The sequence below is a fragment of the Harpegnathos saltator genome, unplaced genomic scaffold, assembly GCF_003227715.2.
Source record: "Harpegnathos saltator strain DR-91 unplaced genomic scaffold, Hsal_v8.6 scaffold587, whole genome shotgun sequence".
Lineage (NCBI taxonomy): Eukaryota > Metazoa > Arthropoda > Insecta > Hymenoptera > Formicidae > Harpegnathos > Harpegnathos saltator.
This window is the reverse complement of record NW_020230412.1, coordinates 1,139,317-1,162,089: the sequence shown is the minus strand read 5'-3', so window position 1 is coordinate 1,162,089 and position 22,773 is coordinate 1,139,317. Positions and strand designations below refer to the sequence as shown.

Sequence of the window (22,773 nt, the reverse complement as noted above, 5' to 3'; positions counted from 1 at the left end):
ATGGGATGGTACCTGCGAGTCGCGAATTCTCGGAACTGCGCGCGACCAACGGCTGATGTAACTCCCGCCGGTTCGCGAAAATCGCAGTCACATGCGTCCGAACACCCCCCTCCCCCCGCTGACCGTTACGTAACCAGTCGGCCTAGCCGCTGTGACTGCTGCTGCTTTTCCCGCAGTGCGCTCGTTCATCGGCGAGCATCGTCGGGAAAGTTGCAAGCGCGTAAGTCTCAGCTTTCAGCGAGAGTTCGCATTCCAGCGCTGGTCGCCCGCGAGGAAGCAAGGACGTGACACGCCTCTCGTAGTCGTCTTCTTCGCAGTCTGCACTTGCCGCTGTCGATACGGCTCGCGCGGTTTTTCCCTTCTGACTGACTACAGCCTGGAGCGCGATGATTGTTTGCGATTAGTTTCCGCGAGTTCGGTTCTCCCCCTTTCTCTTTCTCGCTCATTCGGACCGCACCGACTTCACGCCGTTTCGGGAGAAAAGTGTAAGGTTCAGAATTTGTTGAGCGATCGTTGTTGGAAAGCGTTGCCATGCAGCACAGAAGTTGCAGCAGCAATATTGCTGCAACGTTGCTGCAACATTGCAACATTGCAACATTGGTCCAACATTGCAGCAACGTGTTTTCAACTTTGTGTGCTGTATGGGTTGCTAGTTGCTAAACGATGACTCAGCTGTTGAAGGAGAGAAGTTATAAAATAATAGACGGATAAGGAAAACAAGGAGGTGGAGAGAAAGAAGTCAAGAGGCTGCATGTGTTGAGAGAATTCTTGTAAAGAAAGCTAATCATCTTTGCACGAGTTGTATAGTTTCTTTAATTAGATACAAGTTGTGTTTTGTTTATTACTGAGGTAGAAGCTCCCTTTTGATTAAAATTCTATACATATATATATTTGTGTGTGTGTGTGTGTTCGATTGGACTTCTTAAAAGGTTAATGTAAACATCTATCAAGCTAAGATAACGGGAAATTTCGGCGGAGAAAAGGTGCTTCGATCATAAATAAGGTTGCCAGATGGCTTTGATTTGACGGCCGGGATTGTCCCAGAATTTTTTGAAGTTTGTCTCGTGTACCGGAATTCAAGTCTTTTGTCCCGGAAAATCAGAATTTCCAGAAAATTATAATCGTAATATTCATGTTTTTAACTGGTACTAGAAAGAAATGTGAGAGCAATCATTTTGGGATTTATGAGGTCGAAGAATTTGACGTGCGACCTGAGAAACCATTCGTATAGTAAAAAAAATGGGGCAATCGTATGATTTATGTCTAAACTTCTCTCTGCTCTGTATCTAATTCACACATTTATTCATTGCAAGTAAGCAACGACATCTCTTAACCGTTTTACCCTTCCATCTGTCAAATTCAACTAAAATTCTCTAACAACCCATTTTTCTACCTAAAAAATACCCCGGAAATAATCATCTTGCATCTGGCAACCCTAAATCTGGCAACCCTAATGAAAGGTTCCGGCAAACCAGCCGGAAAATAAAATTCATCAAACTCGGTATCTTGCAAAATTACCCGTCCGTATCGAGAGCAAGCATGCATGAGCGCGATAGAGAGAGGGATCTACCCTCTTCCTTCTTTCGCTCATGAGACATCCTTGACAGTCGCGATAACTCGTCGGGAACAACAAAGCTGTTTGCTCGCTCAAACGGCTGAGCCGAGATGTGCAATTGTACCGGCCGAGATATACAGGGAGATAAGATAAGTTACGTACGAGGAAGTCGTGATGTAAGATTCGGGTGTTGCAGCGCATTCGGAAATGACTAAGCGAAAACGCGAAGATGCATCGTGAATCCGGCAGGCCGCCGGCATTCGCATTCATTGCCAACTAAACAACTATCGACTCTCTATATCTGCCGAGACGAGTTTGTGCGTCGGAGGAAAGTGCAAAATTTACGAATCACGCATATCTCGTGTGTGTGTGTGTGTGTGTGTGTGTGTGTGTATGGGTGATAAGTGCGATTAATTCCCAGGCGGGATTAATTCCCCGGGGTGTAGACGGCCGATTTTTTATTGTGATGAGTTATTATCTCGTTTTTTGTTCCGCATAGCCGCCGCGGTAGAGGCTCGAGTATGAATATCGGCCGACACTTGTTTATCGAATGAATCGAAAGTGGCCGGCAATGACCTGCCGCCGTTTCTCGGAAATATCGATGTACAGGCTGAAAATTGTGAAGATTAATCAGATGAAACTGAGAAGAAAAGTCATGTAGCATTTTGCAAAAATCGCCGTAGTTATTAAGTTATTAATGATGCTGAAAATGACTGCATCTAGAAGCTCTTTTAATTGACAATACAAAAATTTGCGCACTTATTTGCAAAATGGTAAAGGACACTTTCCTGTCCAGAATGACGTAATCTATAATTATATGACAGTTATTATACCTAGCGACGAGTTAAAGATTCAGGATTCAAAGTTCGATATATCTATCGCTGGGCACAATGGCAGTCATATAATTGTAGATTAGGTCATTCTGAGCAAAAAAGTCCTTTACTATTTTGCAAATAAGTACGCAAATTTCGAATTATCAATTAAAAGGATCATTTTCAATCGTTAATAGCTATTGCGATTTTTGCAAAATGGTACTTGACTTTTCTTCTCAATTTGATCTGATTAATCTTCACAATTTTTCGTTTCCAACATATTCATATCTGTCACTAAACACAACGGCCGTCATATAATTGTAGGTTAGGTCATTCTGAACAAAAATATCCTTTACCATTTTGCAAATAAGTACGAAAATGTTCAAGTTATCGATTAAAAGAGCCTCTAGATAAGGTCATTTTCAATTATTAATACCCACACAGCACACTTTATCTCAGGGACATCCGACAAACATCATTCTGGGATACTGCAATATCTTGGGGATATACAAATGTCCGCTGTTTTAGATCCTACAGATATCTTACGGATATCTTTTTTACAATAGTAACTTTGGTTCTTTTTCAGAAACTTTTAATTTCCAAAAATTATCACTAAAAGAGATATCCGTAGGATATCTGTGGAATCTAAAACGGACATTTGTATATCCCCAGAATATTATTGTAGGATGTCTTTAGGATAACGTATGTTGTGAGGGTAACTTAATAATTATTGCGATTTTTGCAAAGTGGTACTCGACTTTTCTTCTCAGTTTGATCTGATTAATCTTCACAATTTTTCGTTTCCAGAAGATCCCGGACACCCTGTATAACTATTAGAAAGCAACGATGTAGATGATGCGTACGGGAGAACTGACGTGATGATAAGAATAAGCGCGAACATCCGCGAGCCTGTGTGTCGGACTAAATATTTGAAGATCGGGATTTGATCGATCGGGCCAAGATCGAAATCGAACGATTTGTTGAATTTTGTGATCTCTAAAGCTTTTTCCACTAGAGTTTCCTATATTTAGTTCCCGATGTGGACTTCAAAGGAGGTCCCAAGATAAAATGCCATGCGCGATCGAGTTGGTCTCGAATACTGAATTGTCCTTTGCGCTGTTGTTTTAGGCTTCCAAAATCCCTCCCATCTACGAACGTCTAACAACCAGCAACATTTCAGTTGAGGAAGGAGGTGTTTTTAACGTGAGTATCGCGAAGGAAACATCGGGGGTCGAGAGAGGAGTGTGCTAGATGGGACGAGCGGGCCGATTTGATCGGTGTCATACGAACATTTTAGGTATCAAAATCATGCAACCGTCAGCAGCTTCCGTCATCTGTTTCTCGTGGCGTGAGATCGCGGCCACTGGGCGAAGGCATTGTCGCCTCTACGAAGGTAGATACCATACCTCTGCTGAGCCCGACGATGGAGTCCGAAATTTTGAAGGAGCCTTGGGTATTCCCGCGCACAAAGGCAAGTCCGACGAAAGAAGAGGACACCTCTGCTTGGGAGGAGGACTTTCAGGATCTGAGCAGTTGGTGCATGGACACGTTCCAGGCTCAATGCGATTTTCATATAGGTGAATCGACTACGTTTAAACTATCAGGTACATATTCATCCGATGAGATGTTATGCATAATTGTAGTTATTTCAATTAATATTAACATCACGCTTATATAAAACGATTAGAGTTAGTCGGGGGATGAAACTTGGGCCGGCTTAACATTGGGGGCGACGTAGATTGTCGGAAATCTTTGTCATAGCGTTCGTTTGGTCGGATAAACTATCGAAATTTTCATGCGAAATGCGGTATCGTTAAGCGAGTCAAGGCAAGAGCTAAGACACGCCTCGCCCGCTTCCAGGTACGAAATACGAGGGTAACGGCGTTTCGACTGTGGAAGAGGACGGGATATTAAAGGGTTTGAGGAGTAGTACTGATGAGAAGCGGAACTTAAAAATGGATACCGTTAAGATGACGACCGAAGAGTCAAGTGACAATCGTCACTTGCCGCTGTCGCCACTGAATAACAAATGCGAGAAAGGGTATGGTAACGAGGAGAACTATGCGTCCAGCTCGTGGTTAATGTCACCCGAATCTACAGCTTCTACAAGTACTTCATCGAGTAAACAGCATAACACAACCGATGTTAGCGCACCATTCCAACCTGAATATCGCAGGAGCAACGATTACGCTTGCCTGACCTCGTTTAATTCCACCGCAAGCCAGCACGAAAAATGGGACGAGTTACCTACAATCGAGGCGATTGGGTCGGACACGTTCGACTTATTGTCATATCTTTGCGACGTAAGTTGAATGGATTTTATCGCAGACTTGGTCAGCTCGCTCGATCCGCCAGGTGATTTTTATACCGCTGCCGACATCAGCGACAAGTCATCGAGAATCGCTATTATAGGTAGTTAGTATAAAAAGTTACCTGGCAAGTCGTGAAAAGTAATGTACGGATTGACTAGGCATGATTTAGTGAAAAAAAAGAAAGTATGTCATTTCGCATTTCGATTTAATAAAAAGCAGATTGTTGCCGCAGGACCTGCGTAGCGCGCTCGCAGATTGGTGATGGATCATTATCGTATTGGTTTGCCGGTGTAAAACTGGCTTCGCTAACGACATCGATGTTTCTATTGCAGGACGAAATCTGTTCACCGGAGGGTAGCGTTTCTACCGACTCTTCGGCGATGTTGAAACACAGACCGTTCGCGACGTCGTCACCGACACTCACACCGAGCTCTGCGAAGGTGAAGACCGACGAGATGAGTGAGCCGCCAAAGCGTCGGAGAATGGAGACTCGTGCGACGTCGACAATGACCTCGTCGTCTTCCGTAGAGATCCCCACGACGTCATCTCGGAGATCAGAGAGGACAAGGTCATTAGCTAGTAACAAGGACAAGGAGAGAACTACCGTGAAGGCGAAGAGAGACAAGAGCGAAAAGAAGAAATACTACGAGAGCGACTCCGAAGGCGAGGATGTCACCCTCACGCAATACAGAGAATCTCGCGAGAAGAACAACGAGGCGTCGCGGAAGTCGCGGATGAACAAGAAAGCGAAGGAGTCGGAGATGGCCATGAAGGCGATGGAATTGGAGAAGGACAACAAGATCCTGAAGATGAAGGTCGAGGAGCTGGAAAAGCTCGTGACGTCGATGCGCAACGCATTGCTGCAGTCCGCGTTGAAGAGGGAGTTTTGAGTATGCGTTATTTTACATTCAGACGTTCTCGAGAGAAACAATGTCGCGCGTAATTTATCCGATCGATAAATACGTTACATTCTATTTTCATCCGTTATGCATGCGCTGTTACGCGACGATTATATCTCTCGATGAGAAATCGCAATCGACGCCGACCTGTTTGCCTTAACTGTTGCGAGATGCGAGGTTTCAAGGTGTCCCTAAAGGCTTACTATTATTGTTACTTTGGTGTTGTTTTGCCGCTGAGACGCGGCTGCCGTCTACCGGCAGGTATCTGTATTTTTATGCAACTTAATTGTCCAAACTAAACTATCCGCCGGAAGAAAACAAGCGATAGGCTACTTGTACATTGTTGTTGCGATGCGTGTTAAGATGCAACGTTTGGCTTGCTATGTCGGTACACGGGGAAATATTGTATATTAATCGAGAGTTTATTTTGCTATAACAAAAGACACTGAGAGATTAGAGTATTTTACGGAGTACATGACACACAGATATATACACACACACACACACACTATTGCGTGCGCGCGCGCACACAAGTAAATATATACAATATATCTATAATAAGTTATATTGTTTTGTATACATCAAGAGAGGGTACTACACGAGCAGACACACGACTTTAAATGATGCAGAATCATAACAGAGGTTTAATTGATTCGAACAAAATCACATATAGTCATATTTTGTTCAGCCTTGTATTGTACCTGATGCAAAAAGAAGAAAAAAACAAGAATAATCACATGCATATAGAAAGTTCTATCGCAGAGAAGCATGTAATTGGTATATTACACAGTTTTCTACTACTACTACTGGTGTGGAATTAACGATATCGATATGATGTAAGAGCAAAATCCAATAAAAACTTTGTTTCAGAAAACAGAGAGAGAGAGAGAGAGAGAGAGAGAGCGAGCGCGCGAAAGAAGATTAACCTGCCTCTCATGCGTTACCCCTGCACACCCTGTACACGCACCCACACGTACGCGCGCGTATAAAAATAGCGAGACACGTCGTCCGCAGACGCGACTTGTGCGGCGGTTTTCCATATCAACCGTCTTCCGCGGACACAGAACGCGATACAAGTCCCGTGTCGATTCGCGTTGAGAGTCGTTCGCGACGACACACGAGATACTCACGTGGCTCGCGCAAGGATATTATTAGATCGCATAATAACGCGATCACCGTAAACACACATACACACACACAGACACATACGCATGCGATGCAAGACGCAGCGGCAGGGTATTATGAGATAATTGCAAAATCAATAGCGGTTCGATACGCGATGCAGAGGGCAAGACAGAGAGAGAGAGAGAGAGAGAGAGAGAGAGAGAGAGGGAGGGGGAGGGAGGGAGGAAGAGAGAAAGAGACGATGTGAACGCGGCAGCAGACGCGAGCTAAACATTGCCGCATTGTACGGCGCACGCTGCGATGTGCGCCGCAATGTTTGCTCGGCGCGCGCGCGCGCGCGTGATCCTGTTCTAATGTTGCCTAACACGAATGGTAGCCGGCCGGCCGGGCAACTTCCCGTCTGCGTCGTCATCATAGGAACGCGCTTGGAAGAGCGCGTCGTCAAAGCGCTCCGCTAATCGAAGAAACGGCGGAGGAGCAAGTGATGGCGGGCGCGAGGGAGGTAAGACCTCTTTTCACTAATTGAATATTCGCCGTGTCACGAGACGTGCATGTATGCGCGGAGGAGGGGGGGCGGAAGGCTGCGCGCCCCTCTTGTCCCTCGCCGCTATAGCGCGCGCCAACTCGTTTGCAAATTGCACCGTCTCGCGATACGGTCGGTGAATTGTAATAATTAGCGGTCAGACGCGGCGACCTGACGGCGGGAAATTCGCGAGCGACAACGAAAGAACCTTCGCAAAGAAGGTCGATTTTTTGCCCGTTTTTCGGTTCTCCATTTTGGAATCGAATTTTATGCCAGAAGATAGTTTATGATGAGACATTAATTACAGAAAAGTTTTACGTTAAGCATACGTGATTGGTTTCAAAGATGTGGAGGGTCAGAGTGGTCACTATCTACTAAGAAAATATGACACTAATAACGCTTTGTCGCACGAATTTTTGCAAAATTCGGTATCTATGGGTTCTTTGAGTTGCTGATTATGAATCTGATGTCAGATTTTAAAAATTCAAGATGGCAGGTGCAACATGGCGGACACGCATAGTGAAACAATCGTTTACTTTTATTGGAACTGTTATGTTGTGATTTTTCTGGCTAGCTGATTGCGAATTTTCTATTAGATTTTCGAAAGTAATTTTTTCAACGACCATTTTTGAGCGGAAAAAATATGTTTTTTGTTTTTTCATAAAAAATATCAAATTCAAATTGATACGTTACACGACGCATGAAGGATAATGTGATAGTTTTATTTGTTATATTTAGAAGCTTATCTTGCCTTCATTGACTGAATAACTTTTTCATCTTGCCTTCACTGGCCGGATAACATTCTTATCTTGCTTTTATTGGCTGTATAACTTTTTCATCTTGCCTTCAGTGGCTGGATAACATTTTTATCTTGCCTTCATTGGCTGGATAACTTTTTCATCTTGCCTTCACCGGCTGAATAACATTTTCATCTTGCCTTCATTAGCTGGATAACTTTTTCATCTTGTCTTCACTAGCTGGATAACATTTTTATCTTGTCTTCATTGGCTGGATAACTCTTTCATCTTGCCTACACTGAAGGTAAATGTAAATCTGATAGAAAGTTCGCAATCAGCTAGCCGAAAAAACCACAACATAACAATTCTAATAAAAGTAAATAATTGTTTCACTATGTGTGTCCGCCATGTTGCACCTGCCATCTTGAATTTTTTAAATCTGACATCAGATTCATAATCAGCAACTCAAAGAAACCACAGATACCGAATTTCGTAAAAATTCGTGCGATAAAGCGTTATTAGTGTCATACTTCCTTAGTAGGTAGTGACTACTAGTACTTCCTAGTAGGTAGTGACCACTTTGACCCTCTATATCTTTGAAACCAATCGTATGCTCAATGTAAAACTTTTTATGATTAATGTCTTATCATGAGCTATTATTTCGCATAAAATTTAATTTAAAAAACGGGGGACTGAAAAACGGGCACTTTTTGCGGATGTTCTTTCACATCTCGGCGTGGAGTAGTTACACAGTCTGTCCCAGATACGATGAAACTGGTTCCATCAAAGTTCTTAGCGCAGCGATATCTATGAGTGAATGATGGTAGGTGAATGTTCTACCCTTCATCTACTTAACCTCAAAATTTGAGCGAATTCGGTTGATATTTCACTGTGGTTTAACATTTTATGTAAAGTCACTTTATGTACGTCGGTCGAAAAACCAATTTTTAAATTGGGTAAAAGTGGTGCAGAAACGTACGAAACGCTAAAAAATGTGTACGGGGATGAATGCATGTCCCGTGCACAGGTTTTCCGTTAGTTTGGCCGATTCCGTGACGGTCGTGAGGACCTTGCAGACGATGACCGAGCGCCGCCGCCAAAAACCACTCGCAATGAAGAAAACATCGAGAAAGTCAAAGAAATTCTTCGAAGCGACCGCTGTGTGTCTGCCCAGATATTATCTGGGAATTCTACAACGATTGTGGGCCAGAATTCGACGAGTTCGACCGGAATATCGAGAGCCAGGCAGTTGGTTTTTGTTGCACGATAATGCACCATCGCACAAAGTCATCATGGTACGTGAATTCTTGACCAAAAAAGGCATCATTGTTATCGATCATCCACCGTATTCACCTGATTTGGCTCCGTACGACTTCTGGCTATTTCCCAAACTGAAATTGGCGATGAAAGGAAATCGTTTCGATACCATCCCGGTCATCCAAAAGACTTCGACCGCCATACTAAAGGCCATTCCAGCCGATGAGTATAAAAAATGTTTCGAAAAATTTGTTGAACGTTTCCAGCGCTGTATTGACTCAGAAGGAGACTATTTTGAATAAACAAGAATAAAAAATCAAAATAATAAACGCTTTGTATTTTTTTTAGACCAGTCTCATTGGATCTGGGACAGACTGTGTATATATATGGGCCGCTGGATGACCGGTGATGACTGCGCGGTTTGTGTTCTTTGTGTTTACAACGTACGCAAATATAATTACCGCGGACGAATGTGGAGGCGCGGGTCGCGTTTTTGGCATACGCCCCGGCGTGCCAAACACGCAAATAGGCAGCTGGCTATATCGCGAGCTTCGTCTTACAAAGAGACACAGTGTCCCGCATCTCGACGGACGTTTTCCTCCGACCGTGAATCCATTTTAGGCCTGTATAGCCTGGCCTGCTTATTGAACGCTACGTGTGTCTCTTGGGAGCCGACTGGGCTATATGTGACGTTTACGTAAGGAAAGCTGGAATCGGGTGATCATGTTTTAACGCCGCGCCGTACGCGCAGAGTAAGACCCTTGGGGTGGTCGTAGGAATTTTCCGTTGGGCAAAGAAATAGGGCGAAGAGTGACTAGTTCTGCGCGAGTTCGGCGACTTTAGCGATCATGTAACCTCTCGAACTATGGCAACGTGGAACTTTTCACCGTGAACTTGTTCACGTTTTCCCGCTCTCAAGGTAATATTTATAGTCTAGTGTAAAGTTGAGTTTATCTTGGTATAATATACATCTGATGAAACGGCTTTCATATAGCATCTATGTCGCATCTAAAGATGAACTTCCATGACCATCTCAATTGTTAGCATATCCTTAAGAGAATACTCAAGTTATCTGAAATGAAGAAAAATATTTAAGAAAGATAAAAAATTCAAGAAAAAAAGCTTTTGAAGAAAAAAAGCTTTTAATCAGATATAAGTGGTATCAGATATAAATTCTAATCAGTGATATGAGTGATATAAATTCTAATCAATGATATAAGTGGTATATCTTGTTCAAGTAGTAGACTACAAAAAAATACTACAGAAAAGCTTTAAAAATATGATGCAAAGTATTAGAAAATGTGCTCATATATTACTCAACTCGAGAGATAGAAGTTAATAACAATAAGCATCTTATAAATACTTGATTATTTATGGATATTTCTAATATAAAAACATTCTGCACAGGGTAAATCATGTTAACTTTCTTACCCATTATAATAACTTTTATATTTTTGATTGTAGAAAAAAATATTTCAGACAAAAGTTGTATGGTTTCAAAAAAGGATATAAAACAATTATATCAGTTTGTTTACAGATGGCGCCGCTTTCGGGGCGCCATATTCACTGATCATTACTTTTCTTAGATGGGAACCCCAATTTTTTTATTATATCATCTTTTTCCACTAATTAATTTTGACAACTTTTGTTGGAAACATTTTTTATTTGCTTAATATTTTTGAGATATTTCAGGAAAACTTGGTAACTTTTTCAATATTTAACTTACGATATCTCGCTAACTGTTTGTCAGAAGAAAAAATGGTATCAGATCTTTTTACTCTACTTAGTCTCAAGAATATATTGTTTCAATAACGCCCAGTTTGTTAATTTGATGATTTCGAAATGTCGAAAGATCGATAAGTTAACAAAAGTTAGAACACTATTGTAACAATATATTATTGAGACCAAATAGAATAAGAAAATCTAATACTGTTTTTTCTTCTGACAAATAATTAGCGAGATATCGTAGGTTAAATATTGAAAAGTTATCAAATTTTCTTTAAATATCTCAAAAAATATTAGGCAAATGAAAAAAATGTTCCAGACAAAAGTTGTTTAAATTAATTAATAGGAAAAGACGATATAATAAAAAATTGGGGTTTCCATTTAAGAAAAGTAATGATCAATGAATATTTCGAAAGTGGCGCCATCTGTAAACAAACTGATATAGTTGTTATAATTTTATGTTCTCCTTGAAACCATACAACTTTTGTTTGAAATACTTGTTTCTACAATCAAAAATAAGAAAGTTATTGGGATAGGTAATACACACCATAAAATGACTCATCCTGCATATCGATAGCATAATCTTTGATCTTATATTTAATATTGTTTTATGTTTATCTTCAGAAGTCGTAAGAGCCATTTCATTGACTACATAGCTAAATTTATATATCTAAAAAGTTTCATTGAAACTTTTTTATTTAAAGGTAAACTTGAGATGATTCCATATATGTGCGTGTATATGCCGCGTGCACGCGCGTGTCTGTGTACGCATGCACACATTGATACTGGCTATCAAACAGAATCAGTCTAAATAACGGATAGGAACAACACATGAGAGATAGAGGGCGCTTTAACCCATTTCGTCCCAAATGTCCAATATTTTTCCTAGAGTTTTAAGGCTCTAACTTCTCATGTAAATGTCATAGAAAAAAATATATCACAGCATTTTTGATAGTTTAGAATCTTCTCTTTCGAATACCGTAGTCAAAATTGGCCTACGGATCGATTACAAAAAGTTATAACTGGTTTTTTGAAAAAAATGTCAAAATTTTCGTCATTTTTTCTGAAAACTCTATATTTCGGACAAGGAAAAATATTGCTGGACCATTGCAATTGGTACAAATCGTGTACTAAACATCTACTCTTTCGAACCCCATTTGAATTTTCCCAAAATTCAAGATGGCGGCGTCAAGATAGCGGACAGAAAATTAAAAAATCGTGAAAAATCATATAATTCTTGATTTCTCTCACCGGATTTTTTTTCAATTGTTAGAAAAACATAATATACTTATTATTGGATACATAAATATCATCATAGTCCCTGATAAATACGAATAAAAGCTTTCAATGTTCAAAAAATGTGGAGATCCAGATATCGCGTTCTTTAGCGTTCTTTCGTCGAACTACATTGCCGTTGCCCGACTTTCACTACGTGGAAGTAAACGCTAATTGGGGAGTCTCCTTTTATATATCTTTTTATTTGTTTTAATTTTTAATTTTTTTCAATTTTCTAATTTTTAAATTTTTTTTACACTTTTGATTTTTCAATTTTTCCACCGTGAAAGGTATCTGAACAAGGTATGCAAAAGTATATGTTACAATTGAAACAACGCTAGCTTATTCGTTTTTCACATTTCTCGCTGCAGCAATACTTTTTTCATTGATTTTGTTGAATCGTGTGTGATGTCAAGTATCCAAGACTGGCTTTTTGTAAATAATGATCGGCAACGAACATAGCGAAATCCTTCATATTCGTTTTTTTATTGTCTGTTTGAGCAGCATTTGATATTATCACATCATTTGAGAGAGGTGATTGAATCAATCTCAAAAAAATCTCAAAAAAAGTCTTAGTTGAATCTGAAACAATCAGGCAAAGATTTTTATTATCTACATACATAAAACTTTTGGAATGCATAGAATTTTAGAGAAATATTAGGTGTACAAATAAATAATCCAATTTTTTCTACATTCAAGGTTTATTTTAAGAGAAAGTAAATTAAATTGTTCAATCAAAGTATTCGCCGTTGCTTTAAGCCATCTTTCAGGCAGCTGATGAATTCCATCTCGGAAAAATGTTACGTCTTTGGACACGATAAAGTCGTCAAACCATTTTCGGATCTCATCCACTGATTGGAAGTGCATATCGGACAAAGCGTGTTGCATCGACCGGAACAAGTGATAATCGGATGGAGCAATGTCTGGTCCCAGCCAAGACTCATTATGGTGTCTTTTGTATTGGGAGCAATGTGTGGCCTGGCGTTGTCATGCAACAATTTTACTGGACGTTCTCCTTTGCCAGAATACGGGCGTTTTCGTTCCAATTCTTGACTCAAGCAGATTAATTGACGTTGGTAGCAGTCCGCAGTAACTGTTTCACCCGGTTCCAACAATTCATAATGAAGCACGCCCTTGATATCTCACCAAATGTCACCAGAGAAGAACCTTCTTTCCGAAGCGATTGGGTTTTGCGACCGATTTTGATGATTCGCCGGGATTTACCCATGACTTTCTGCGTTTCGGATTGTCATAGAGTATCCATTTCTCATCGCCCGTAACGATTTTCCACAAGAAAGCTGCTTTCGACACTGCTTACTGAGAAGAGAAAGACACGCTGCCACTCGTTGATTTTTGTTGGTTTCAGTGAGTTCATGCGGAACCCATTTTCCTTCCTTCTGGATCTTTCCCATCTCATGTAGGCGTTTGGAAATGGTTTGCTGCGTTACTCCCAACTGTTCTGCAAGCTCTTTTTGTGTTTGTGCCGAATTCTCAGCGAGCAGTTGTTCCAAATCATCATTAGAGCACTTTGGAGGGCCTCCAGGGCGTTGTTTGTCGATTAGACTGAAATTACCGCTTTTAAACCGCTTAAACCAAAATATGCACACATCGTACGGTACAACACCTTCGCCGAGAAAGGAACAAATCGATTCGCACGCTCTTGCAGCATTTTTTCCTTGTTGGAATTCGTAAAGAATGCAGTGTCGGATATGCACCTTATCTGTTGCCATTTTCGACTGTACTGAACTGAATACTTTTGAAGGTTATGTTGGGACTTTCGCCAAACTATATGTTCTTTTCAATAGCTATATGTCGACATTGCATAATCACAAAAGAGTGGGAAAATCTATTTAATTTAAAATTGATTTCATAACTGCTTAAAATAATTTGGATTATTCATTTGTACACCTAATAATTTTTTGCAATTTGGCACGTTATTGGAAAAAAGTTCATTTTTCAAACTAAAATTTTGTTAAACAAATGGTTATTGGAAAAAAAGGTTCAAAAAATCCTACGTACTCGAAAGATTTTATACATGATAATAAAAATCTTTGCCTGATTGTTCCACGTTCAACCAGGCTGGAGCTAGAGGTCCCATCGTTTTTTACGAAAAAGAACACGTCTCCGTAGAACTACGTCGTAGAACGTAGCCAGTACGCCATTTTGAAAACGAAAATAGAACAAAAATATGTTTGTACAGTTCAAGAGCTGCGTAATACAGGCCTGCATTTGATTCTTTAATAAAATTTGTTTTTCTACTTGTACAAAATGCTCAAACTTAGGTTTTTTGGCCTCAACCATAACGTTATCCCTTAACGTTTGCTATGCTATCGAGAATAACGACGGCTGGTGAGACTCTCGAGTCGACCCCGGCCGATCGAAATCGAAGAATCAGCGCGGTGCGCTCGAAAGCGGCCGTTTCGACTCTCAACGCGGCCGTGTCGCTGGTGCATCGATTGCCCGCATATCGCTTTCTGCGCCCGCATACCGTTACCTGTATTAGTCTCCGTCGCGCTATTATTATTCCAAACTGTCGGGACATCGCAGCCGACCGCGTGCACGATCGGAGCACGGACGTAATCACTGTCGCGACGGCTGCGAGAACGTCTGGGAAAGATGGCGAACGTGACGGCCGAGTGAGCGCAGTTTCGCTCGTCAAATCGGAAACGCCACCGGCGCTGATGACGAGTCTCTCCCTTCGATTTCCCACGCGCGATCCGCGACCTTTCCCATTTCCCGCAAGCGAGACGCTTGCTCGTCCGCCGTCCTCTCGGGAAGAGCGAGAAGCGCGCGAGCGGCTCTTCGAAAAATCCGCTGCACGAATGAGCGACCATGCGCGCGCAGCGCGAGCCGCGCTACTTCCCCCGTTTGCCGTCGGTGCGCTGCGCTGGTAACAGGTGGTTCGTCGCGATTGGTTGAGCGGCAGCGGTGAAGTGCCTTGCGGCATCAGCACGTGCAGGCCGCCGGGCCGGCATTCACGCGGGGAACGCCGCAGCGTACGTATTCGGTCGAGGTTCGCTCTCCTCCGAACATCCGTTTCGCACACACACACGCTCTCTCTCTTTATCTTTTTCCTTCTTTCTCTCCGCCTACCTCCCTCCCTTTCTCTCTCTCTCTCTCTCTCTCTCTCTCTTGCTTTCTCTTCGCCGCACTTCTCGTTCCCTCGGCCGCTGGAGTTTCGACCAATCGTTCTCCATTCACCTCGCTCCGTCGAGTTTCGCGCCACCGTTCGAAAATCAATAATCGCAGTGTATGTGCCTTGTGCGTCCCGGCCGCGTGAGCCTTCACGCACGCAACATACGTTCGTGGCCTGCGAAACAGGCAGCAGTCGCCATTGACGGCCACCGGGGCCCCACGAGCCGCTCGTAGGTGCGCGGGTGTTGGCTATTGATCCCGCTTGTCCCGCTTTCTTGCGCGTTCATCGGCGCCTACATTGTCGTCGCCGCCGCCACCGCCGTCGCCGCCGCCGCCGCCGCCGCCGCCGCCACCGCCACCGCCGCCGCCGCCGCCATCGCCACCGCCACCGCCATCGCCGCCGCCGCCGTCACCGTCGCCGTCGCCGTCGCCGCCGGTGATCGTACGGTACAGTACGCTACGGCACGATACGCAGCAGCCGAGCCACGAGTAGTAACAGTGTTGTGCCTTACTTTGACGTACGAGAGTGATTACTTCGGGGGCTCCAGAAGCGACCCTCCCCCGTCGTCTCAGCGGTAAGTACTAGCGTGCGCGCTCTCTCCTCTTTTTCTCTCTCTCTCTCTCTCTCTCTCTCTCGTGTTTCTTTCCTGTTCCATTCGGGCCTTATTAATCCCCGTCTCGGCGCGGCCGCGCTGGTACCGCCAGTACCGCTACTCGACGGCCGCAGTGGCGCGCTCCGACATAATACGCATGCATTGGTGCACGTGCACGCGCTCGTGTCCGCTCAAGCCGGCGCTCCGTTCCATCTGGTGCGCTCCGATTGCGCCGACTTTACTGGATTTATCATTGCGCGCAAGGGCCACTTCGCGCGCCGCCGCGCCGGCTGTTTCGGCGGAAGAGACCGGGGTGATGCCTCTCCCGGGAAATTTTTGGAGACGTGCCGAGAAAGAGTGAGAGGGAGGGAGGGAGAGACAGAAAGAGGCCGGTGTGATGCAGCCGCTTGGAATGCCAGAGGCTGCGGTAGCCTGGTGATGGATCCTTTGGGACGTTTCCGAGGCCTTCCGAGGGTCTCGGAGATTTACGAGTTTTTCTCGGGACGTCAATTATGCTTTTCTCTTGTTTTCTCAACACGTAATGAGGAAATCGCTCGTCTTAGATCGCCGCGCGCTCATTCCCTCACTGCGAGCTGCGGTCCCGTTGCTCCACGACGGAACGGAGATCTCTTAGTCACGAGGACGACGATCGTCCCTCATTCATTCCTCTGCTTGGCTACGTATCGCGTCCTCGTTTTGTTGTTCCGCCGCGATAAGGCCGGGCGCTGAGCAAAAATCGTATTTATAAGATTGACGTATATCGTATCTTACAACGCCCATGATAAAAGGCGTCTTCGCGCGACGCTCGTCCCTGTTACGTGAATTGCGCCTGATAAAAACGTATTCTCGTCCGCCAATCGGCACGTCTTATCTTTTTTCTCTCCTCTCTCTCTCTCTCTCTCTCTCTCTCTCTCTCTCTTGAAATACCAGTTTCGATTAATATCGACCGCGATTACGTGGAGTCGTTGGCGTGCTCGTCGAAAGGTCGACCGAATCGAGCTAGACGATTGCATGGAAGTGACATTTGCGTCGAAAGCTACATCCCGTCGAAGAAGCAGCGGGTGGGCGACGCTAAGGAGAGAAGGAAGAAAGAAAACTGTTGAGGGGAGAAAGAAAGACTAGAATTCGCACGCGAGGGTGGGAAGCGGCGCGGCGCGGGAGGACGGAAAATTCCCCGGGCGGGAGAAATAGAAGATACAGCAGATACGCGCGCAGGAGTCCATGACGTCATCGATCGGAGGCGCGTGCATCGATTCCGGCGACGATCCGTTCGTGGAAGCGAAACTGGATCGGCCAGCCCGGCCAGCGCGAATCACTCGCGAGTGCGTCTCCGCCGCCGGTGCGAGCGAGTGACGCAAATGTTAAGTAACGGAGATTGTTATGTTATTGTCGCCGCGCCGCGGACGTGTCGCTGCAAATCCGCCTCGGCTGCGCCGAGTATGCTCGAACGAAAGACGACGCCGCCGCCGCCGCGCCTCCGTACGAGAGTACGGAGTTCCCGGATGATCCTTCGGATCACGTGCACTCGCGAAAGTGAATTTTCCGGCTGACGTCACAACGTCATCCCAGCGGCGGCGGCGCATCGTATCCTTTGGGCAGCGTAATACGATGTGCGTTATTATTGCGCTACTTAACCCTTTAACGTCTACTGCTAGCTATAGTTACCAGAAACGTATTTAGGAATCCATAGCTTAGTCAAAAGAAGGAGATGTTTTCGATTTCCTTGTAACACTGTAAAGGTGAATTCTTCTTTTAAAAAATGGTACATACGTAGATTGTATGTAGATTCGGTTTAGTCTGTTTCTAGCTCAGTTTTAGTGATGACATGGGGCGGTCAGTTGCATTTTGACAACAAGAAACTGAAGATGACCGAAGACATCAGGAAGTGTTACAACAAGTACATGCCTGTTAAGGAAAACAGTAAAAGAGACATTGTCAATTGTGCAGCTCGAAAGGGAAGCGCAAAGTGGGACAAAAATAATTTGCAAAACCTGTAAAACTCCCCTCTGCGTCTCTCGATGCTTTATGCAAGTCTCAGTTCAAAAAAACTTCAAGTTTATTCTTAAAACACTTATAAAAAAGTCGGGCGTTGAAGGGTTAAAGTAGCCTATTTATGCGCGCGTAAATCGCGTCCTGGCGATTGTCGACGGAATGAAAACGGTAAATGTCTTCCCATCCCCCCTCCCCCGAACGCTGCATTCCCCGCGATTACACCTCGCGGCACGATCGCGACGATCGCGTCGCGGCCGATCGCGCTTAATCCGCGCGCCATTAACGATCCTCTCTCGCGCCGCGTAACATCTGCGCGCGGCAAGACGCGCTCGGGTCCTCCTCGCTCTCCTCGCTTCGTAAATTTTTCCGCAAGAAGAGCTCCACCCGCGGGTAAGGCAGATGGATAAATAAAGAAATAGATGAGGGAGAAAGATAGAGAGAAGAGGGTGGAAGGGGGGGGATTTTAGGGGAGATAATTCGCGCGGCATATGGCGGCCGAGGCGTTAATTTCTTTCTCCGACGATGAGCGGGGCCGATTAGAATTCCCGGCGTGCTCGTTCAATTAAGCGTTCTCCGCTGTGATTTCTCAACGCCCGTGCCGCTCGCACGGATTGTGGATCGTACCTCGGCTAAACTTCGCCCGTTGCTCTGCCCGTGATAACGTCGATATTTCACATTAAATATCCTATTATCTTGAGATTATCGCTATCTCGCTCCCGGCTAATGAATTCCCGCGATACGAGCGCACACAGCGAGAACGCGTGATTTTAGTTACGAATATACTCTTATTTTATTTTACCTTTTGTTTTTACTTTTATTTTTATTTCTACTTTCATTATATCTTATCCTTTGTGCGACACATTTTTCTTCTAGGAATCATGTTTCAAAGACTCAAAATGGCGGATCCAATATGGCTACCATGTGGGGGTGCAAATTGGTTTATAAAAAGAAAAGATCTAGCGTGCGGAAAATTCTGGAATGAATACATATTATATTTCGACAAGTAATTTTAAATACTTTGCAAAAATTACCTTTCCTTTAATCGCTCTCTTTTAACTTTATTTGTTTATAAATAACCAAAAATGAGCAATCAAATATGAAAACTACTGGGAACATGTAAAATATTAGCATATCAGGAAAATGTCATACTTATTTTCATTAAACTATAATCATTACATTATGAAAATGAAAGGGAGAAAGATGGTAAATACTGCCGAAATTTAATTTCTTGCAAAGTATTTAAGATTAGAAGCTAAAAATTATACTGAATATTTTTCATATACGTCGAAATATAATATACAGTGTGTCCCATTTTAAACGAGCCAGGTAAAAATTTCGAAAAATATGATAGATACTATGAGAAACGTTTCGGACAAAAGTTGTATGGTTTCAAAGGGGACATAAAACAATTATATTACTTACTTACAGATGGCGCCACTTTCGAGATATTTAGTGTTCATTACTTTTCTTAAATGGAAACCCCAATTTTTTATTATATCTTTTTCTAACAATTAATTTGAACAACTTTTGTCTGAAACATTTCTTAGTATCTTTTATATTTTTCGACATTTTGCCTGGCTCATTTAAAATGCGACACTCTTTATTCCAGAATTTTTCTTTTTATGGACTAATTTGCATGACAGCCATATTGAAAATCTGCTATTTAAAATTTTTTTAATTTGACTTAGCACTGCCACAAAGAGTCAATACCTTGGCTGTGCCTCGCAGGGAATGCAAAGTCACCGGTCAGCGAATTAATCGATCGAATTTCCTTAAGATCACAACGAATCGACCCGTGCTCGTTTTTTCCACTTCTTTTTTTCTGTTCATTTCTTCCGACGATTCGCGCGCAGCCAACCGCGCGCTATCGCTCGACGCGCTCACACCTCGCCCCGTCTTCACCTCGCGGATGGTACGCTTAACCCATAAAGAGACAGGTCCGTTGAACTCGTCGCGACGCACCCGTAATGCGGCCGTGCATCATCCCATAATATAGGACAAAAGGCAGTAAACGCGAAACCGGCCGCGGCAGATAATGCCAAGCGTGATACTGAGGTCACGGATGTGCTCATATGCAGGCGTTGCGCGATCCATGCTGGAAGCTCGTAACGTGTGTGCCGTGTACGCCGATATCCTCTCCGCGGATCAGCATCCAACGTCCGGTTGGATCTTTTAATAACACTTACATAAACCGTCCGTCCGTCCGTCCGTCCGTCCGTCCTCACGAGCTGTTGCCGCTCATCTCGTAATCTCATCTCATCGCGTTTATTTATTCATATCCTGCGATTTTTTCCTTCGCACGAACCTATTTCGAGCTGATTGCAGTTGTAACGTCGGGTCCATTTTTGGCGAAGAAAATTCTGCATTTAGCTCGTCGGGAGATTAAAGGAGGACGTGCGGTAATGGAGGAGCTGAAATACATAGCTGAAATAACAGGGCGGTCTTTGCGATGTTGCAGTTAGTTGATGCAATTGTGGATGTTGTGATATATGTATTTGGGAAGCTTCCTTCGGTTTGTTAGTCTGAGAAAGCTAAAGAGGATCGATTGAGAATCGGTAAATGTTAGACTAAGAAGAGATTTAATTTCACAGGAGATTCCATCCCATTAAATTTCATGGGAGACGCGATCTTTACTTTCAGGCGCCAACAGACTCGAAGGACCAGTCGTGAGGAATCGTCGAGTTCCCCTGACGGAACTACAAGCGCGTTTTAATTCTCTTCGTTCTCCATGAGCGAGTGCCATGTACTTGTAATCACCGACGCTCGCATCGTCCGGAAAACCGAAGAAAACAAAATATGTACTATGACGCGGGGAAATATGACATCGAGGACATGTGGGAATCATTTGGCTCATCTCCGTCCTACATCACAGTGAGTGTTTGGCTTTTTCTATGTAGCGCTACCCGAAAACGATAGAAACGAGAGTTTGTCGAAACAACTCGTCAAGTCGAACACATTCCGAGAATTTTGTCGATAATCTGATACAGAAAACATGCGGGGTGTTGCAATTTGAATTTCGAAATGTCAATCGATATGCTCTCCAAATTTCTTTGTGTAGAATTGAGTGACTTTTCATTCACACGAAGCGAATTCTTCCATTCTGAATCGTTGAATAAATATTTGTATTTAATCCTTTGAAACATAGTGGGATCCCACAATCCCATCTTTCATGAACATCTAAGAAATTAAACATATGGATGGATACAAGATAAAATTAGCTCATATTTGTCCTTTGTGTGGCATATTTTTTCTACCTGACGGATTTCTGTCGAATCCTGCATTTCTATTTTTTGGATCGCTAATTACAAATTTGAAGTCAGATTTAAAAAATTCAAAATAGCAGATTCAATGTGGCTGCCATATAGAGGTAAATTAGTATAAAAGTTGTCGTTAATTTTATGTCAGATTTACAAAATTCATTCAGGTAATTTGTTTGTAAAAAATATCTAGCATGCGCAAAATTTTGAAGAAAAAAATACATAGGGTATATAAAAAGTACCGGAACGGCAAGAACTAAGCATTTTAGAAAAAAAATGTTTTGAGACAAAAGTTGTTAAAAGTAATTAGTAGAAAAAGATGATAATAAAAAATTTGGAATTTCCATTTGAAAAAAGTAATGATCAGTGAATATCTCGAAAGTGGTATCATCTATAAACAAAATGATATAGTTGTTTTAGGTTTACCTTGAAACTTTTGTCTGAAACATTTTTTTCTAAAATACTTAATTTTCGAGATATTTCGCCGTTCCTGTTCTCTACTTAGTTTTTATACACGCTGTATATTGACACATGTGAAGAATATTCAGTAAAATTTTCAGTCTCTAATTTTAAATATTTTCCAAGAGATTAATATTTTTTTAAATCGCTTTTTTCAACTTTGTTTATAAATAATTAAAAATGAATAATCGGATATAAAACACATGAGAAATATGTAATGTATTAATATATCAGAAAAATTGATAAGATCATACTTTCATTACATCATATTTTCATTAAATCATAAATATTAAATGTATGTAAAAATTTTAGTCTTTTAAAATTTATTAGTAGTAGTTTATCATATATATATAATGCAGTGATTATAAATCAATTTAAAAAAATATTTTCCCTCATTTTCCATAATTTCCTACAATTGTCAGATTCTTTCGCGAAAAAAAGATATCTATTCGGAAGCAATAAATTTATCGAGCCATTTTCGTACCTCTACCACATTTCAAAAGTGCTGTCCTGCAGCATCGAAGGAGTGCTGCATCGACCGGAATAGATGATAATTCGAAGGCGCCAAGGCGAGTACGCCACATGCGGAAGAACTTCCCAGGCCAAGTTAATGATGCTTTGTCGAGTGGTCCGAGCAACGTACGATCTAGTTGTCGTGTAGCAAAACGACTTTCCGACTTCCTTGTTCAATAAATAGTCTTTTCTCTTAAAGAAGGATGTCGAAAAATCGCGATTTTTTAACTATGAGTGGAACGTAATACGTGCATTCTGCATTATCAAGAATATCCTGAATAACATAAAAAAAGTGGTTATATATTCTGGAAACTCAAGGAACATCAATTACCAGATCAAAGACGCACATTGTTTAGGATACCGTTGATCGACTGTTCTGCAAACTTTGTTCGCAAAGCAATTCCTTCATTCTAATTAACGTCGCGAGATTATTTTTTGCCTTAGATGTTAATAATATTCGATTAGCTATTTCAATATCTAGATCTGATGTCGTAACAGGCTTGAAAATTATGTTATGCAGAAAATAAGCAATTTTAAAGTCATCGAAAAGATATGTTATAGTTGTATTATGTATAGTTTTGTTAAAGTATTGGAACCACGTTTT

General features: G+C 42.5%; 2 protein-coding genes and 1 long non-coding RNA gene across 5 annotated transcripts in view; 2 read left to right on the top strand and 1 right to left on the bottom strand.

The window, feature by feature from the left end:
- LOC105186963 (uncharacterized) lies at positions 1 to 6,456 on the top strand. The gene is made up of 6 exons (XM_025304043.1): positions 1 to 70; positions 177 to 280; positions 3,496 to 3,570; positions 3,665 to 3,971; positions 4,228 to 4,670; positions 5,012 to 6,456. Exons 1-6 carry the CDS (start codon positions 1 to 3, stop codon positions 5,567 to 5,569), a joined length of 1,557 nt encoding a protein of 518 aa, XP_025159828.1. The 3' UTR covers positions 5,570 to 6,456.
- A 3,607-nt stretch (positions 6,457 to 10,063) lies between these two features.
- On the bottom strand, positions 10,064 to 15,320 carry LOC112589695 (uncharacterized). The gene is made up of 2 exons (XR_003113705.1): positions 14,715 to 15,320; positions 10,064 to 10,292 (listed from the first exon to the last, which is right to left on the bottom strand). It is a non-coding gene; the product is annotated as an uncharacterized LOC112589695 (long non-coding RNA).
- A 411-nt stretch (positions 15,321 to 15,731) lies between these two features.
- The window catches only part of CrebA (Cyclic-AMP response element binding protein A), a 94,241-nt gene continuing 87,199 nt past the window's right edge, over positions 15,732 to 22,773 (top strand). Inside the window, exons 1-2 of one of the 3 annotated variants that reach the window (XM_011147507.2) lie at positions 15,732 to 15,930; positions 20,581 to 20,811. In XM_011147507.2, the coding sequence (XP_011145809.1) occupies positions 20,737 to 20,811 (75 nt within the window). In that variant the 5' untranslated portion in view covers positions 15,732 to 15,930; positions 20,581 to 20,736. Of the gene's footprint in view, positions 15,931 to 16,904; positions 17,309 to 20,327; positions 20,496 to 20,580; positions 20,812 to 22,773 lie in introns of those variants that run through there. The other 2 variants (XM_025304021.1, XM_011147508.3) reach the window with 2 other exon arrangements.

Bases quoted from the DNA above. Each gene is read 5' to 3' on its own strand.
- LOC105186963 (XM_025304043.1), top strand. From the start codon at position 1: ATGGGATGGTACCTGCGAGTCGCGAATTCTCGGAACTGCGCGCGACCA. The intron at 281-3,495 runs GGACGTGACACG...CTGTTGTTTTAG, and splicing joins GGTCGCCCGCGAGGAAGCAA to GCTTCCAAAATCCCTCCCAT. The intron at 3,571-3,664 runs GTGAGTATCGCG...CGAACATTTTAG, and splicing joins AGGAAGGAGGTGTTTTTAAC to GTATCAAAATCATGCAACCG.